This window comes from Microtus pennsylvanicus, chromosome 13 (genome assembly GCF_037038515.1).
Source record: "Microtus pennsylvanicus isolate mMicPen1 chromosome 13, mMicPen1.hap1, whole genome shotgun sequence".
Lineage (NCBI taxonomy): Eukaryota > Metazoa > Chordata > Mammalia > Rodentia > Cricetidae > Microtus > Microtus pennsylvanicus.
Genome location: NC_134591.1, coordinates 65,604,872 through 65,619,244, shown reverse-complemented (window position 1 = coordinate 65,619,244; position 14,373 = coordinate 65,604,872). Strand labels below are relative to the sequence as shown.

Genomic DNA, 14,373 nt, shown 5'->3' with positions numbered 1-14,373 from the left:
TAGAGGTGTGTCTTTGCCCTGACATAATTCTCTCCTTGCTTTTCCTCTTTTGTTCCCCCTAGCTTCCTTATTTGTAAGCCAAATAAAACATCTCCTTTCAACAAGTTTATTGAATTCCTTCTGGGACAAGCATTGTGCTATGCTTTAGGGATATGGTAACTTAGCAAAATGGATATAATCCATAGAAATAGCCATTCTGTTCAAAGAGTTTACCTTATCAGACAAATGATTATGTTATAGCACTGCTACAGTTTTGTTTGTTTTTAATGTATACTTATGTTTTACCTGCATGTGTGTCAGTGCATCACATTCATGTTTTGCCCTTGGCCAGGAGGAGGTGTCAGATCCCTGGAACTGGAGGTACAGATGGTTGTAAGCCACCATGAGTACTGTGAATAGAACCTGTATCCTCTACGAGAGTAGCCGGTGTTCTAACTACTTGAGTCATCCCTCCAGTCTAGAAACCAGTTTTGGGCCTTTTTTGTTTGTTTGTTTAATTAAATAACTTTTTTCGTGTTTTTTTGGTTTTTTGAGGCAGGATTTCTCTATGTAAGAACCCTGGCTGTCCTGCAACACACTTTGTAGACCAAGCAACCTTCGAACTCAAGAGATCTATCTACCTGCCTCTGCCTTCTGAGTGCTGGGATTAAAGTTATGTGCCACCATGGCCTGTCATAAATAAATTTTTATTGAAGGGGTTTTGATTCCTCTGCTGTCTGTGCAGGTCACTCAGGTTCAAGATTTCTGTAACCAGCTCTTTCTTAAAGAAATGTGCTTAGTACACTTGTGCTGTCGGCTCTGTTCTGTGTCTGTCCTTGGATTAGAGACACATAGTCAGTACAACTTCAGGGATCCCCTCTGGTGGATTTCTGGCAATTTCTTCAAACAATTTACTTTAGAAACTATGTTAAGGTAGATCTGTGTGCAAAGGTTACTTAGCTCTCTGTCTTCATTGTAGAAAAGAACACACATATCTTCAAGGAAAGGCAGAGACGGCAGTCACTGAAAAATGTTCATAGCCACAGAAAAACAAATGGAAGCAGACTTTTGATATTTCTTTCACTAGGTCAAAGGTCGTGATAAACATATCAATAATTTGAAAAAGAAATGTCAGAAGGAATCAGAGCAGAACCGGGAGAAGCAGCAGCGTATTGAAACCTTGGAGCGCTACCTAGCTGACCTGCCCACTCTTGAAGATCATCAGAAGCAGACCGAGCAGGTAGCAGCAGTCTCTGGGAATGCTGGGAACAAGCAGGGAGTAGCCAGGCAGGGGTTGTTCTCGTTATCTAACTTATTGAAAGGAATTTCTCAAAGGAGTCACGTCTGGCTAGATTTACAACTAGATGCCCGTATGTATGTATGTATGTAAGTAAATTTATTTGAGATGCAGTCTCTGTGTAGTTGTGTAGCTAGCTATCCTGGGACTTACTCTGTAGACCAGGCTGACCTCGAACTCACAGAGATAGCCTGCCTCTGCTCACTGAGTGTTGGGGTTAAAGGTTTTTGTCACCATACCAGCCTTGTTTTATTTCTTGGAGACAGGGTCTAGTCCATGACTGGTCTAGAGTCTGTGTAGACTGTCTAGACTGTGTAGAGCAGACTGACCTGAACTCAAAGGGGTCTTGCTGGGATTAAAGGCATGCACCACTATACCCAGGTTAAGGACTGCAGATGTTTATGATACCCATGGCAGTCTTCCTTAGCTAAGCATGGGGTCTTGTCTCTTAGCTGAAGGATGCTGAGTTGAAGAACACGGAACTGCAAGAGAGAGTGACTGAGCTGGAGACTTTGCTGGGGGACACCCAGGCAACCTGCAGAGAGAAGGAGGTTCAGCTGGAAAGCCTGAGACAGAGAGAAACAGAATTCTCCTCTGCAAGACATAGGTAAATGCCCTTTAGACTTGAGGGAAGGAGATAGTTTCATCCTGGTACAGTGTTAACTACCCATGCTTGCTTACTGATTTGATTTTGAGTGAATGTGCAAACCTCTTCTCTTCTTAGAGCTTTGTTTTCTTTGGATTGTGACTAGTGGGAAAGTTGCTTATGGACAGAGAATCTGTCTTTGTGGTGAAGTAGGGTTTTATCATAGTATGATTGGGAAAACACTTCTGTCTTAAGGTTTCTATTGCTGTGAAGAGACACCATGACCATGGCAATGCTTATAAAGGAAAACATTTAGTTGAGGTGGCTCGCTTACAGTTTCAGAAGTTCAGTCCATTATCATCATGATGGGGAGCATGTCAGCATGCTGGCAGACGTGGTGCTGAAGCTGAGAGTCTTAAATCTTGCAGGCAACAGGAAGTCAGTTGACACACTGGGCGGTAGCCGGAATATAGGAAACATCAAAGCCCGCCCCCAGAGAGACACACTTCCTCTAACAAGGTCATGCCCACTCCAACAAAGCTACATCTCCTAATAGTGCTCCCCCTTTGAGATTATGGGAACCAGTTATATTCAAAGTACCGCACCATCTCAGTGCCTATCACAAAAACCTTAAGAGCCAGGCGTGGTAATGCACACTTTTAATCGCAGAGACAGACAGATTTTGAGTTTGAGGCCTAGGTAGGCCTCAAATTATGTAGACCTAGTTTACATAATTCCAGGCCAGCTTGTGCTACATAGTGAGACTGTCTCAAGAGGAAAATAGTTTATAGAGTAGGAAATGAGATAGTCTATATTTTCAGAAATATATCCTAGTTCTATAGAAGACTTAAGGATTATCCACATTTTGAGTCTGTAAGCTAAATACTACCAAGAATATCTATTTCTCATCAGTGCTCAGAATTGATTTTTGTTTGGTTGTTTTTTAGTGATATATGTTTAAGGTAAGGTCTTACTCTGTAACCTTGGATGGCCTAGAGTTCACAGAGATCCTCCTGCCTCTGCCCACCCCTGCTGAAATGCTGGGATCAAAGATGTGAGTCACCACTCGCAGCCCTCAGAATTGTTTCTGGTTGCTAGGATAGTCTCTGAGACAAGAGAAGATGCTGTGGTGTAGTCTTGGGAATTCTTAACAATTTCTAAAAAGGATGTTTCAGCAACCTCTTGGGCTAAATGTTTCTAATTGGTAGATTGGATTTCTTATCCAGTATTCAGACACTGTGATCGTCTTGTTTATCTCGGTGGGTCACAGTAGAAGTGATTACAAAGGGGGCTGGAAAGATGGCTCAGAGGTTAAGAGCACTGACTGCTCTTCTGGAGGTCCTGAGTTCAATTCCCAGCAACCACATGGTGGCTCACAACCATCTGTAATGAGATCTGGTGCCCTCATCTAGCCTGCAGGCATACGTGGAGGCTGAACACTGACTTGATAAATCTTTTTTTTAAAAAAAAGTGCTTACAAGGGGCCAATTGGAGGAAGTATTGGGTGGAGTCAGAATTGGAGGACTGTTGTTTCATCTCTGTTACTGTGATAAAAATGCACTGACTAAAAGCAGTATCGGGGACGAAAGGCTTTATTTCATCTCCTGCTTCCATTGGGAGAAAGCAGGGACCTAGAGAAATGCTGCTTACTAGCTCTGTCACAGACTCATGCTAGCTTCTAACTCTGTTGGACACCAGACTGGCCTCCAACTCACAGAGATCTGCTTGCCTCTGCCTCCCAAGTGCTGGGATTAAAGGCGTGTGCCACCACCACCACCTGGATCAAATCTTATTAATCAAAATAGAATGCAAGAGTCTTTGGCAAATAAGGAATTGATGGTATATTATATAGATTCTGGCCCCTAAAAAAGGAAACCGAATGCATTGAGTATCTTTTCTCAGAGATAACCTGTATCACATCATCCTCAGCTTTGGGAGGAAGGTGGAACTGTTTTGCTCCAAAGACAGAAAATAATAGTACCAAGAATCAAAGCCACAATGATTCTGATTTCATAGTTCTAGAATACTTTTTCTTTCAGCTTGCAAGATAAACAGTCTGTGGAGGATGCCAGTGAAGAAGGTCTCCCAGAGGAAATGGAATCCCAGCAAAAGGAATGTGATTCCCTCCGAAAGGTGATTAATGGTTTCTGGGCTCTGGCCTGGGTAGATTAGGAGGAAAGAAGAGATTGTGTACTGGGAAAAAAACAGGAATTCTGTCTTAAGCCACCTAGGGATCTGCTCCCAAGAGCTTTTCTCTCTTCTGAGAAGTAAGCCCTGTATAGTAAATTTGTATTTTAGGTATTCAGTCTTATATCAAGTAAGTTGCTTATTATGAATACATGCAAAAGCTAGGGTCATCATGCCCCTCAGATGAATCAAAATGATGTATTGAAGCCCAGGTGCCCTGCAGTCATGTTTCAGGTCCTGGAGAAACTGAACTGCTAAAGATCATCAGAATGTTATAACCAATGAGGTAGCCCAGTTTCTCAACTCAGCAAATAATAGAGATCCAGTAACCTGCTGGTAAGACAGGTTACAGGTTAGCAGAAATGGGTCAGAGACTTAGCTCTGGAGGCACAGAAAGCTGGGACTGTTTGTGTTCTCTGCTTGGATAGGTTACTATGACCAAAACTCTAAACTCATACCCATTGTAGCTCTGGATAGGGAGACTCAGAAAGCTAAATTTGTCCTTTTCCAAAGAACCTTGATGTGTACTGGGTATGTATAAAGTTAATTCCACTGACCTGCAGTTAATTAGGTGAAGGTCCCTTACCCTAGAAGTGCTCATGTGAACTATTGCAGTTCTCTGTAAGACTCTGACTAGAACACAGAGTCCAAGGTCTGTGGAAGTAGGTAACGAAGACTGGAGTCTGAGTTAGATTTCTATAGGTCATGCTAACCAGTCCTCACCGTGGTCTTAGAACGGGTGGTAGCTGGCATTGGATCAAAGATCCTCACACACATCAGCCTTGTGCTTGTAGCCTTTCTTGCTTTCTTGATAACTTTGCCTTTCAGATCGTGGAGAGGCAACAGCTGAAGATAGAGCAGCTGCACTCTCAAATCCAGGTGAGCAGAAGGCTTTGGCCCATGGTGGATAGGACTTAAATGGTGGCAACTTGGAATTCAGCTTAACCTTTCATTGCTTTCTCAGCCATGTAATTTGCTTGTTGTTTGGTATACAAGAAGAATGAAATAGTGCTTTTGAACCTCCTGTCTTGCTGAGGAGACAGAGGATAGACATTTAACCACAGTTCTCTGCGAGCCAGTCTTATACCACCTTAGGGGTGAACTCAGAAGAGTTTGTGTAAGGAGGGGAGGTCAAGGACAAGTTTCTGGAGACCCTGAGCATGAATGATGACTCCTTAGCTAGGCAAAGAGGAGCTGAGTAGGATGGTAGGAGGACGTCATGAACCTGTAAAGCAGTTTGTTACTAATGAAGTACAGCCATGTACTGCCTGCCAGTGGGGACACATTGTGAGAAATGTCAGATGCTTTCATCTGTGTGAACATTAGTATATACTATTATCTTTAGTGGGTGATGGGAATCTTATTAGAGTGTTTAGTTATGGTGTGATATGCTGAGGTTTGCAGTTCAGGCTCTCCTGGAAGATTGATATCCTAGAAAGAGACAGCCAGGGACTGTTGCAAAAAATCTAGTGAAGCGATGTGGAATGTGGCCAAGGCTTGGTAACAGAGATCTAAGAAGACAGATGAAAGTAACCCTTCGAAGGAGTCAGTGACTCACAGGAGCAGGGGTTTGAAAAATAGGAAAGGCCGGGCGATGGTGGCGCATGCCTTTAATCCCAACACTCGGGAGGCAGAGGCAGGCTGATCTCTATGAGTTTGAGGCCAGCCTGGTCTACAAGAGCTAGTTCCAGGACAGGCTCTAAAGCTACAGAGAAACCCTGTCTCGAAAAAAAAAAAAAAAGGAAAGAACCAGCGATGACTCCTGGTTCCTATTTCGGGCCAGAGTAGGAGTGTTCATTAATTATATTCTCCGAGAAATCTTGAGGGAAATAGATTTACTCGGGTTTTTTGAACTCTAAAAGGTTTTACCCCAGGGGCTGGAGTTATGGATTAATAGAAAAAGCTTGTGTGTCAGGACCAAAGTTCTGATCCCAGCTCCATGTCAGTGCTAGGTGAGTGTGACAGCCCAGCTGTAATTCCAGTGCTAGTCGTTGAGCCAGATGCAGGATGAGCTGAAGAGAAATCAAGACACATGACCCTCTGACCTCCACACACAGTGTACATGTGCATGTTTACTTACACACGTGCAGACCCACACAGGCAACACACACACACACTATATATGTGTGTGATACATATACATACATATACACATACATACATATACATACACACATACATACATATGCACACATACATATACATACATACACATACATACATACATACGCACAAAATAAAATGGTTTCACACCAAATTGGAAATGTAGCAAAGAAGCTGCAGCTACAGGTTTGCCTTTCCAGCTGTGTCTGTGTAATTCACCTCTTTCAGTTCTTATTGTCGGGAGATAGTCACACTTAGTGAGCATTTAAAATGCCAGGGCTTTAGGTGTTAATGGCTCATTAAGTGAAAGGGTTTAAATCGGTGGTTCTCAGCCTGTAGGTCACGATCCCTTTGGGATCAAAAGACGCTTTCACAGACCTAAGACTATCTGAAAGCACAGATATTTACATTATCATTTATAACACATTAAAGGGTTGCAGCATTAGGAAGGTTGACAGCCCTGGTTTAAATGGAAAGTGACAGGTCCAAGCTCTTCTCATAATCACCCTTAAAGCAGCTGTGTGGCAGGGTGGGCTTCACTGTGTAGCCCAGGTGAGAGTTGATACCATCCAGATCCCAGATCTAGTACCTTTGGTAGTTCTGCACAATATCTCACTGTGTGGTCTTTAGAGCCTAAAGGAAGAATTAGCTCAAGAAGAAGGAATAAGCCAGGCCCTGAGAGAGGAGGCACAGAGGAGGGAGACAGCCCTGCAGCAGATGCGCACAGCCGTGAAGGAGGTAAGCATTGACTGGGTCCATAGAGCCTCCACGAATCTGATTTCTCTGTCTGCCCACCCCATTCTTACCCTAAAAGAGTATAGAAGGGACTGTGAGCTTCTTAACAAAGGAATGGATAGTAACATTGCATTATCTTGTATATTAAAGGCCCTAGAACTGTTTTAGAGTGGCCATAGTCACCTGGGAATGCTTTTTAGATGTGAGATCCCCTCCTTTTCTCCCTCCCCACAGTCTTCCTACAACCACAGGTTTATGGGATTGGAGGCAGGGGAGGTCAAGACAACTGAGGGAGCAAGGTACAGCTTTACATATGTGTAATCCTAGCACTTGGGAAGTTGAGGCTGAGTTTAAGGCATGCCTGTCTCACACACAGACAGCCCTCAAGTGAAGATTTGGTGACACTCGTGTAATGAGTAGAGCTGTTAGTAGCTCCACAGAGTTCACTGGCCCAGTGTCTAGGAAGACATCTCCCAGAACAAGGATTGTGATGTGGCCCAGTGTAGGTGAAGGGCAGAGACCAGAGGTGGGGCATGTGAAGGGGAGGCTTTCAGGAAGAGGGAAGGCAACAACAGCCTTATATAAATAGCCGCTCTGACCAGGCGGTGGTGGCGCACACCTTTAATCCCAGCACTCGGGAGGCAGAGGCGAGCGGATCTCTGTGAGTTCGAGGCCAGCCTGGTCTACAAGAGCTAGTTCCAGGACAGGCTCCAAAGCTACAGAGAAACCCTGCCTCGAAAATAAATAGATAGATAGATAGATAGATAGATAGATAGATAGATAGATAGATAGATAGATAGATAGATAGATAGATAGATAGCCGCTTTGTATAGGAAATCCTAACTGTACTACAGGGAGAGTTTGACATGTAGAATGCTAGAATTCTACCTCCCTGGAGGACAAGAGGATGACTACAAGTTCAAAGCCAGTCTGGTTTACTACTCTGTATCAAACAAAGGAGCAAAGATGGATTAGGGAATATAGTTCAATTGATAGGGTACTTGTTTTGCATGCATGAAGCCCTGAGCTATAAACTAGGGGTAGTGGTACATACTTGTAATCCCTATGCTTGGAAGGTAAAGGAGACAGGAGGATCAGAAGTTCAAGGTCATCCTCAGCTATGTAGGAAGTTTGAGGCCAGGCTGGGTTCTGTGGCTTTGTTATACCCTGTCTCAGAAATAAAGGGGTGGGGTGGGACAGGCTGGTCCCTCACTTTCCCAGCCCCACACCCAGCTAGCACTCCTACTCTGCCCCTTGCCTCTGTTCCTCTGACAGCCTGTTATCAGGCTGGCTGCTGGCCACTTTCGTCAGGGTGGCAGGGCGAGATTGAAACCAGTGTCTTCTCAGATTTCACTGTTCACGTTCAGCCATCTCTAATAGCCTAGCTAACAGAGTTGGCTGAAGGACTGGCTTCAGATAGAGTTCCTAGGGGGTGGGAGCATCTTCTCTGGTTCCTGGACCGAAACCTGGAGGCTGATGACTCAGATCCTGCTGAGGAATAGTTTCCTCTCCAGTGCTGGGTCCCTAAGGGCCTGGGCTCAGCCTACACACAGGAGCTAGTGTTTGTAGAGGGGGTGCTAGGGGTTGTAGGGAGGGGAAGGTGGCTCAAAGCCTGTGTGGGTAACAATGGGGAGTAACAATGTGACTAAATTTCCCCTTCACACCCATGCACATTCAAATACACAGATCCTTGCCTCTCTTTGGGTCTTAATCAGCTTAATCTATCTGTTTGCTTAGCTCTCAGTGCAAAACCAGGACCTGATCGAGAAGAATCTAACACTGCAAGAGCACTTGCGCCAGGCCCAACCAGGGTCCCCGTCTTCATCAGATGCTGCCCAGCTGGCTTATGAGCTGCACCAGGAATTGGCCATTTGCCTTCAAGATCTACAAGCTGTCTGCAGCATTGTGACCCAAAGGGCCCAGGGCCATAACCCTAACCTCTCTCTGCTCCTAGGCATTCACTGTGAGTCATCAAAAGGGCCTTCATTCTCTCACCCATCCAGCTTTGCTATCCTTACGGTAATTGTGAACCAGGTGCATAGGTCTGGCCATTCATTGCCTTGTGGGAGTTGGCAAAGTAAGTGTTCATTAAGTGTTTCACAAACAGGCCTCCTTAGAGGATGCTTGCATGGAGGACAAACAGAAAGCAGGCCTTAGGCAACAAATTATCAGCTCACTATTTCCAGCCTTTTTTTTTTTCCTTTTGGTATTTTTTTTTTAATATTTATTTATTTTGTATACAATATTCTGTGTGTATGCCTGAAGACCAGAAGAGGGCACCAGACCCCATTACAGATGGTTGTGAGCCACCATGTGGTTGCTGGGAATTGAACTCAAGACCTTTGGAAGAGCAGGCAATGCTCTTAACCTCTGAGCCATCTCTCCAGCCCCTCCTTTTGGTATTTCGAGACAAGGTTTCTCTGTGCAGCCCTGACTATCCTGAAACTCACTCCATAGACAAGCTGGCCTCAAAGTCACCGAGATCTGCTTGCTTCTGCCTCCTGAGTGCTGGGATTAAAGGCCTGTGCCACCACCACCCAGCTACCAGCTTGTTCTTTTAAGTGTCATGTCTGAAAATGGGGGTGGAGGGGAGCTGGCAAGATGCCTGGATCTTCAGGTCTCTTACCTTTCCCTGCCCCACACCCAGTGGCCGCTAGCAGTCTTACTGTCTCCCTTGCCCTCTATTCCTCTGACAGCCTGTTATCAGGCTGGCTGCTGGCCATTTTGTCAGGGTGGCAGGGGAGGATAGAAACCTAAGTTAGGAGCTTTAGTTTGTGGTTGAATCCTTAGTATAAGCAAAACCCTGGTTCAGTCCTTAGTACTGGAGGGGGAAATTTGTGTCCTAAGATCATAGCGCTTTAAGGACACCTTACTCCTTTAATCCCAGCACTCAGGAGGCAGAGGTAGGCAGATGAGTTTGAGGCCAGCCTGGTCTACAAGAGCTAGTTCCAGGACAGGCTCCAAAGCTACAAAGAAACCCTGTCTCAAAAAAACAAGAAAAAAAAAAAAGCTTACTAGTCTTGCCATTCCTCATGAAGTTTCAGTCAACTGATTGTCTAACACTCTTAAAATCCTCTTCTCCTTAGCCACCCAGCTCCCAGGAACTCAGCTAGATTTGCAGAAGCCAGATGTGATCAGGAGAAAACTAGAAGAGGTTCAGCAGCTGCGTCATGACATCGAGGACTTAAGGACCAGCCTGTCAGACAGATATGCTCAAGACATGGGAGAAAACTGTGCCACACAGTGAGGAGTGCCAGGGAGGACCTGGCTGTTACTAGCCTCACCAGAAGGTTCCTGCCTGACAATCCTGCCTTCTGCTGCTGCACCCAGAGGGGAGAGCCTGTATCTTGGGTCAGGGTTGATGTGAAGAGTCTGCCTGTTTTGCTGTACACTGGCTTTGCCTTACTGGGTTATGTTTTACCTGTTACCTTACTCTCCAAGGCTGAGTTACTAATTAACCTTTTTGCAGATTCAACTGATAAATCAGAAGCAACCAGGCTGCTCACCTCCCTCTCCATCCTCCAGGATGATCCATGTTCATTCCTGCTCCACACCTTGGTCCTGCTGATCCTCTACTAAGATAGGCCTAGGAGTTTAGGTAGGAGTAGCAACCTTTTGAGGATTCTCGGGCCTCGTGTGTCAGCCTTCCTGGGAAATCAGCTGGCTTTCTGGGTTTTCTCAGGCACCTGTTTCCTCAGGGCTGTTATTCCCACAGAGGCCTCAGGGTTTTCTACCCCTTAGCAAAGTCCCCCTAGGATTGCTGGCTTAGGGACTACAGCAGGGCTCCTCAGCTGCCTGCTGTGCTGTCTTTTACAGGAAGCTGTGTGCCCCTGGAGCCCTGGCATGTAGTCAGCATAACTTTTCTCCTTCACTCGGGCCTTCCAGGTAGCCGCCCCATTTGGGCTAAGTGCAGACTCCTCTGGTATTGCCCTGTGGTTCCCAGGTTGGATAGTCATTTCCCCAGAAGACCACAGGACAATTGTCAAGCTGCTCACCCCTTCCCAAGGTTAGGGCTGTAACTAGCCCTGATTTGTGCCTCTTGTTTGGGGTTGGGGGGAATTTCCTTTTTCCTCTCTGACTCCTTGAGAGTTCAGAGCTTCTAGTGTGGGTCATCTCTAAAATAAAAGTGTTCAGTGTTTCCTGAGGTTCTGTGTTTCACGAGGGCCTTTGGACCCTCAGCTTTTTGGTTTTTCTTGCCTCCTGATTTAGGGATGGTCTCAGTTTTATCTGGTTGTTGGGCCAGCCCTGAACCTCTAGTTTGAGGGTTTCAGAGGCAGCCATGACAGGACTTTTGCTAAGCCTCTGGCCTGTTGAAAGGTTCCTGGACCTCCAGGGCTGGCCCGAGTGGCCTTCTTTTAAGTGTTTTCCTACGTTATGTGTTTTATTTATGGATGGCTTACCTTCAGAGTAGTCACAGCCGGCTGGATACCTCAGCCTCTGGGCTTCTGCCTCCTAAAACCAGAGCTGCCTGGTTGGTGTCCACCTCTACGTCATTGGGAGCCCAGCCTCCATGCTCACGGGTAATTTTTTCTTTGTAAAGTTTATAAAGTTATTTATATGAATCTTTGTTATGTCAACTGGTTTGTATTGTCTATTTTGATTACAGAATAAAACATTTAACAGATGCTTCAGTTTCTCGTTGCCTCCCGGCATCCCTTGCCCAACCCTCACTTTGTTTTATGAAGCCAAAGACTAGTTCACTGGCTTCAGGCAGATCCAGCTTGCTGTCTGAATCTCTTCCCACTTCTGCTTTGTCCGGGCGGGGACAGATGAAGTCTGCCCACACTCCCCACCAGCCAGTGGTCACTGCAAAGTTAAACCAGACCTCGGAAGTCAGCAGCTTCTGAGTTTCTGAGGACGTAACTTCCCCATAACCAGATAGTTTGCTTCAGAGGGCAGGGCTGGCTTCCGGGGCCTTCACCAATATAGTCCTAGCTCTACTGAGGGGAGCTATAGTGAACCTAACCGCTTGCTCCAAAATTGGGGTGAGTGCTGGACTCTATCCCACCTCATCAGCTTAATTCCTAATATTTAAAGCCATGGGGTGTCATTTTCAACAAGAGTTGAGCTGGGACTGCCCCAAAGCTAGCTATGGATCTCTACCAAGGGCCAGTTGGAGGCAGACTTTCAAGACGTGGCACTAGCCTTTGCCTCTATACACCAGTGATCTGTCCTGCAGCTTCTTACCTCCTTCTCCATCTGGCTTCTGAAGGGTGTGGCCCCAGTTTACAGCCACCACCCTTTCTTGTCAGAGCCTGTTTGAGTGGAGGTGCTTGAGGGAAAGTGTAGTGGCTGCAGTGCCCCTCCCAGCGCCCCCACCATCCCACCGCCGCCCTTGCTGAGGTTCCTGAGCTTGGGAACTGCCCCTCCTTCAAAAGTTCCATACTGAGCTGTACTATTACGGGACCTCCTGGAGACAAGGGTGGCACTGCGCTGAGCACTGGATGTTCAAAACCCGGGTAAACTGGGAAAAGTTTTTAACCGAACCATTCTGCCATTTGGTCCCTCCCCAGCCACAGGCAGTGAGCCCCAACTCCGAAAGGGCTGACCTCAGCCAACAGCTGCTAAGGAGGGGGGTCCTCTGGGCTCCAGGCCACGGAGCAGAGCAGGGAGGGCGCCTCCAGCGCAGGGCGGTGTCATGCAGGCCCCGCCTTGCCCGCCTGCGCAGCTCATTGGTCCCGAGCGCACTGACTCGCGGGCGGAGCAGGAAGGAAACCGCTCCCAAGCGCGGCGGCAGCGTCGTTCCTAGCAGTGCAGCTGCCGCTCCCACCATCCCTCGGTTGGTTTTGCGTGTCCCCTTCCTGCAGCATGAGTGGTCTGCGCGTCTACAGCACGTCGGTCACCGGCTCTCGTGAAGTAAGTGTGTGCCTGGGATGGCGCCCGGGGAAGGCGGGCGGTCTCCCTGTACTCCCAACCGGCTCCCGGGAGCCGCCCCCACGATGGAGGCAGTGAGGTGCAGGGTATGGCCTCCCAGGTCTAGTCCGGGGGACGCGGCCCACTCTGTCGCTCCACACATCAGGGAGCCTTCGGCATCCCAGCATGAGCTTCCCACTCCCATCCACCATTATGGGGTCACCCATTCTCTTGTACACCCCCTACACACACCTCCTTAATCCCCGCTTCCTCTCTCCACTGTGAGGCTGTGGAGGGTTTTTCTGCTGTAGGGCCTGGCTCTGGCGAGTCCAGCTTCCCTGACTTACCCAGGACTTGGCTGTCTTCTCTGAGACTCCTGTAGGTGATCCCTTCATCCTTGGACCCTTCCCATCCCTTAGTGCCCAGAATCTCCCCGTAGAGTGGGCAGGAGGACAAAAGCTCCTGCTAACACCGGACCAGAGTTCCTTCCATAAATTTTCCAGCTTGCCTGCCGACTGTCAATCCTCTGCCCCTAGATCAAGTCCCAGCAGAGTGAGGTGACCCGCATCCTAGACGGGAAGCGGATCCAGTACCAGCTAGTGGACATCTCCCAGGACAACGCCCTCCGAGATGAGATGCGAGCCCTGGCGGGCAACCCCAAGGCCACCCCACCCCAGATTGTCAACGGGGACCAGTACTGTGGGGTATGGGGTTTGGGGTTTGGGGTCTGGGAGGTGTTGGAGGACTTGCAGCCAGGGTCAGACCTGGGTAAAGCAGTAGGGTCCCCTGCATCTGCACTCAGGTGACTACCTCCTCCCTCAGGACTATGAACTCTTCGTGGAGGCCGTGGAACAGAACACACTGCAAGAGTTCCTGAAACTGGCCTGAGCAGGGATGGCCACAGTCCCTACCAACTCCTCACCAGGCCTTGAGGGACCTTGTGACCAACTCCCTGTCATTCCTAATCTGACCTTGCAAACCCAAGCCCTTTCTGTGTCCTCCCCCTTCCCGCAGAGGAACATTCCTTACTCACCAACTGGTCTCAGAGATTGTCTTAAGCACAGCACAGCCCCAGTGCTGGCTTGTCCCCAGCCAGGCCTTGGGGCTACCTCCCTGCCTGGCACTGCCTAATGGGTATTTCTCTTAGTTCAGTCAGTCAGGGCTCTGCCAAAGGCCCCGCACTCCCCGCTTGGGAGCGTCCTAGAGACTATTAAATGCCCGTTCCACTGGAGCAGCCTGTCTGGTTGTGGTGTTCTAGGTCCCTGCGTGGCAGAGGTGGTGGTTCTGGTTGGCTCAGAGCAGTGCTAAAGTGTTGCCGCCTCTGTGTGTGCGTGTGAAGCATGTGCTTGTCTGTGTCTGGCAACATGATCATGGCTGACATGGCCTTTCTCGACATGGTAGCTGAGTCACCCTCAATTCCCATGCAGGTTCTGGTGTTCACCTGCCTTCCTGACAGTGAGGGTGGCTGCCCCAGAACTGCCTCCGGTTGGAGGGAGACTGTGTTGGAGGTGGTTCGGTGTGGGCGTCACGGGAGGTACAGCTGCAGCTGCATCAGACTGGGAGCATGGAGGTGGTGGTGGCAGTGGTTTGTACACAGTATGGAGAAAGTGTCTGCATGAGCATTAAGCTGTTT

At 47.8% G+C, this 14,373-nt stretch overlaps 2 protein-coding genes across 4 annotated transcripts in view; both read left to right on the top strand.

The window, feature by feature from the left end:
• Positions 1–11,512, top strand: part of Cep85 (centrosomal protein 85) — a 40,310-nt gene extending 28,798 nt beyond the window's left edge. For all 3 annotated transcript variants that reach the window (XM_075944894.1, XM_075944895.1, XM_075944896.1), the window contains 7 exons: positions 1,067–1,219; positions 1,729–1,883; positions 3,902–3,995; positions 4,878–4,928; positions 6,783–6,890; positions 8,625–8,850; positions 9,974–11,512. In XM_075944894.1, the coding sequence (XP_075801009.1) occupies positions 1,067–1,219; positions 1,729–1,883; positions 3,902–3,995; positions 4,878–4,928; positions 6,783–6,890; positions 8,625–8,850; positions 9,974–10,134 (948 nt within the window). In that variant the 3' untranslated portion in view covers positions 10,135–11,512. The remainder of the gene's footprint in view (positions 1–1,066; positions 1,220–1,728; positions 1,884–3,901; positions 3,996–4,877; positions 4,929–6,782; positions 6,891–8,624; positions 8,851–9,973) is intronic.
• A 1,073-nt stretch (positions 11,513–12,585) lies between these two features.
• On the top strand, positions 12,586–13,971 carry Sh3bgrl3 (SH3 domain binding glutamate rich protein like 3). Its single transcript, XM_075945697.1, has 3 exons — positions 12,586–12,743; positions 13,277–13,444; positions 13,563–13,971. The coding sequence occupies exons 1-3, from the start codon at positions 12,696–12,698 to the stop codon at positions 13,626–13,628; spliced, it is 282 nt and encodes a 93-aa protein (XP_075801812.1). The 5' UTR covers positions 12,586–12,695; the 3' UTR covers positions 13,629–13,971.
• Positions 13,972–14,373: the final 402 nt, after the last annotated feature.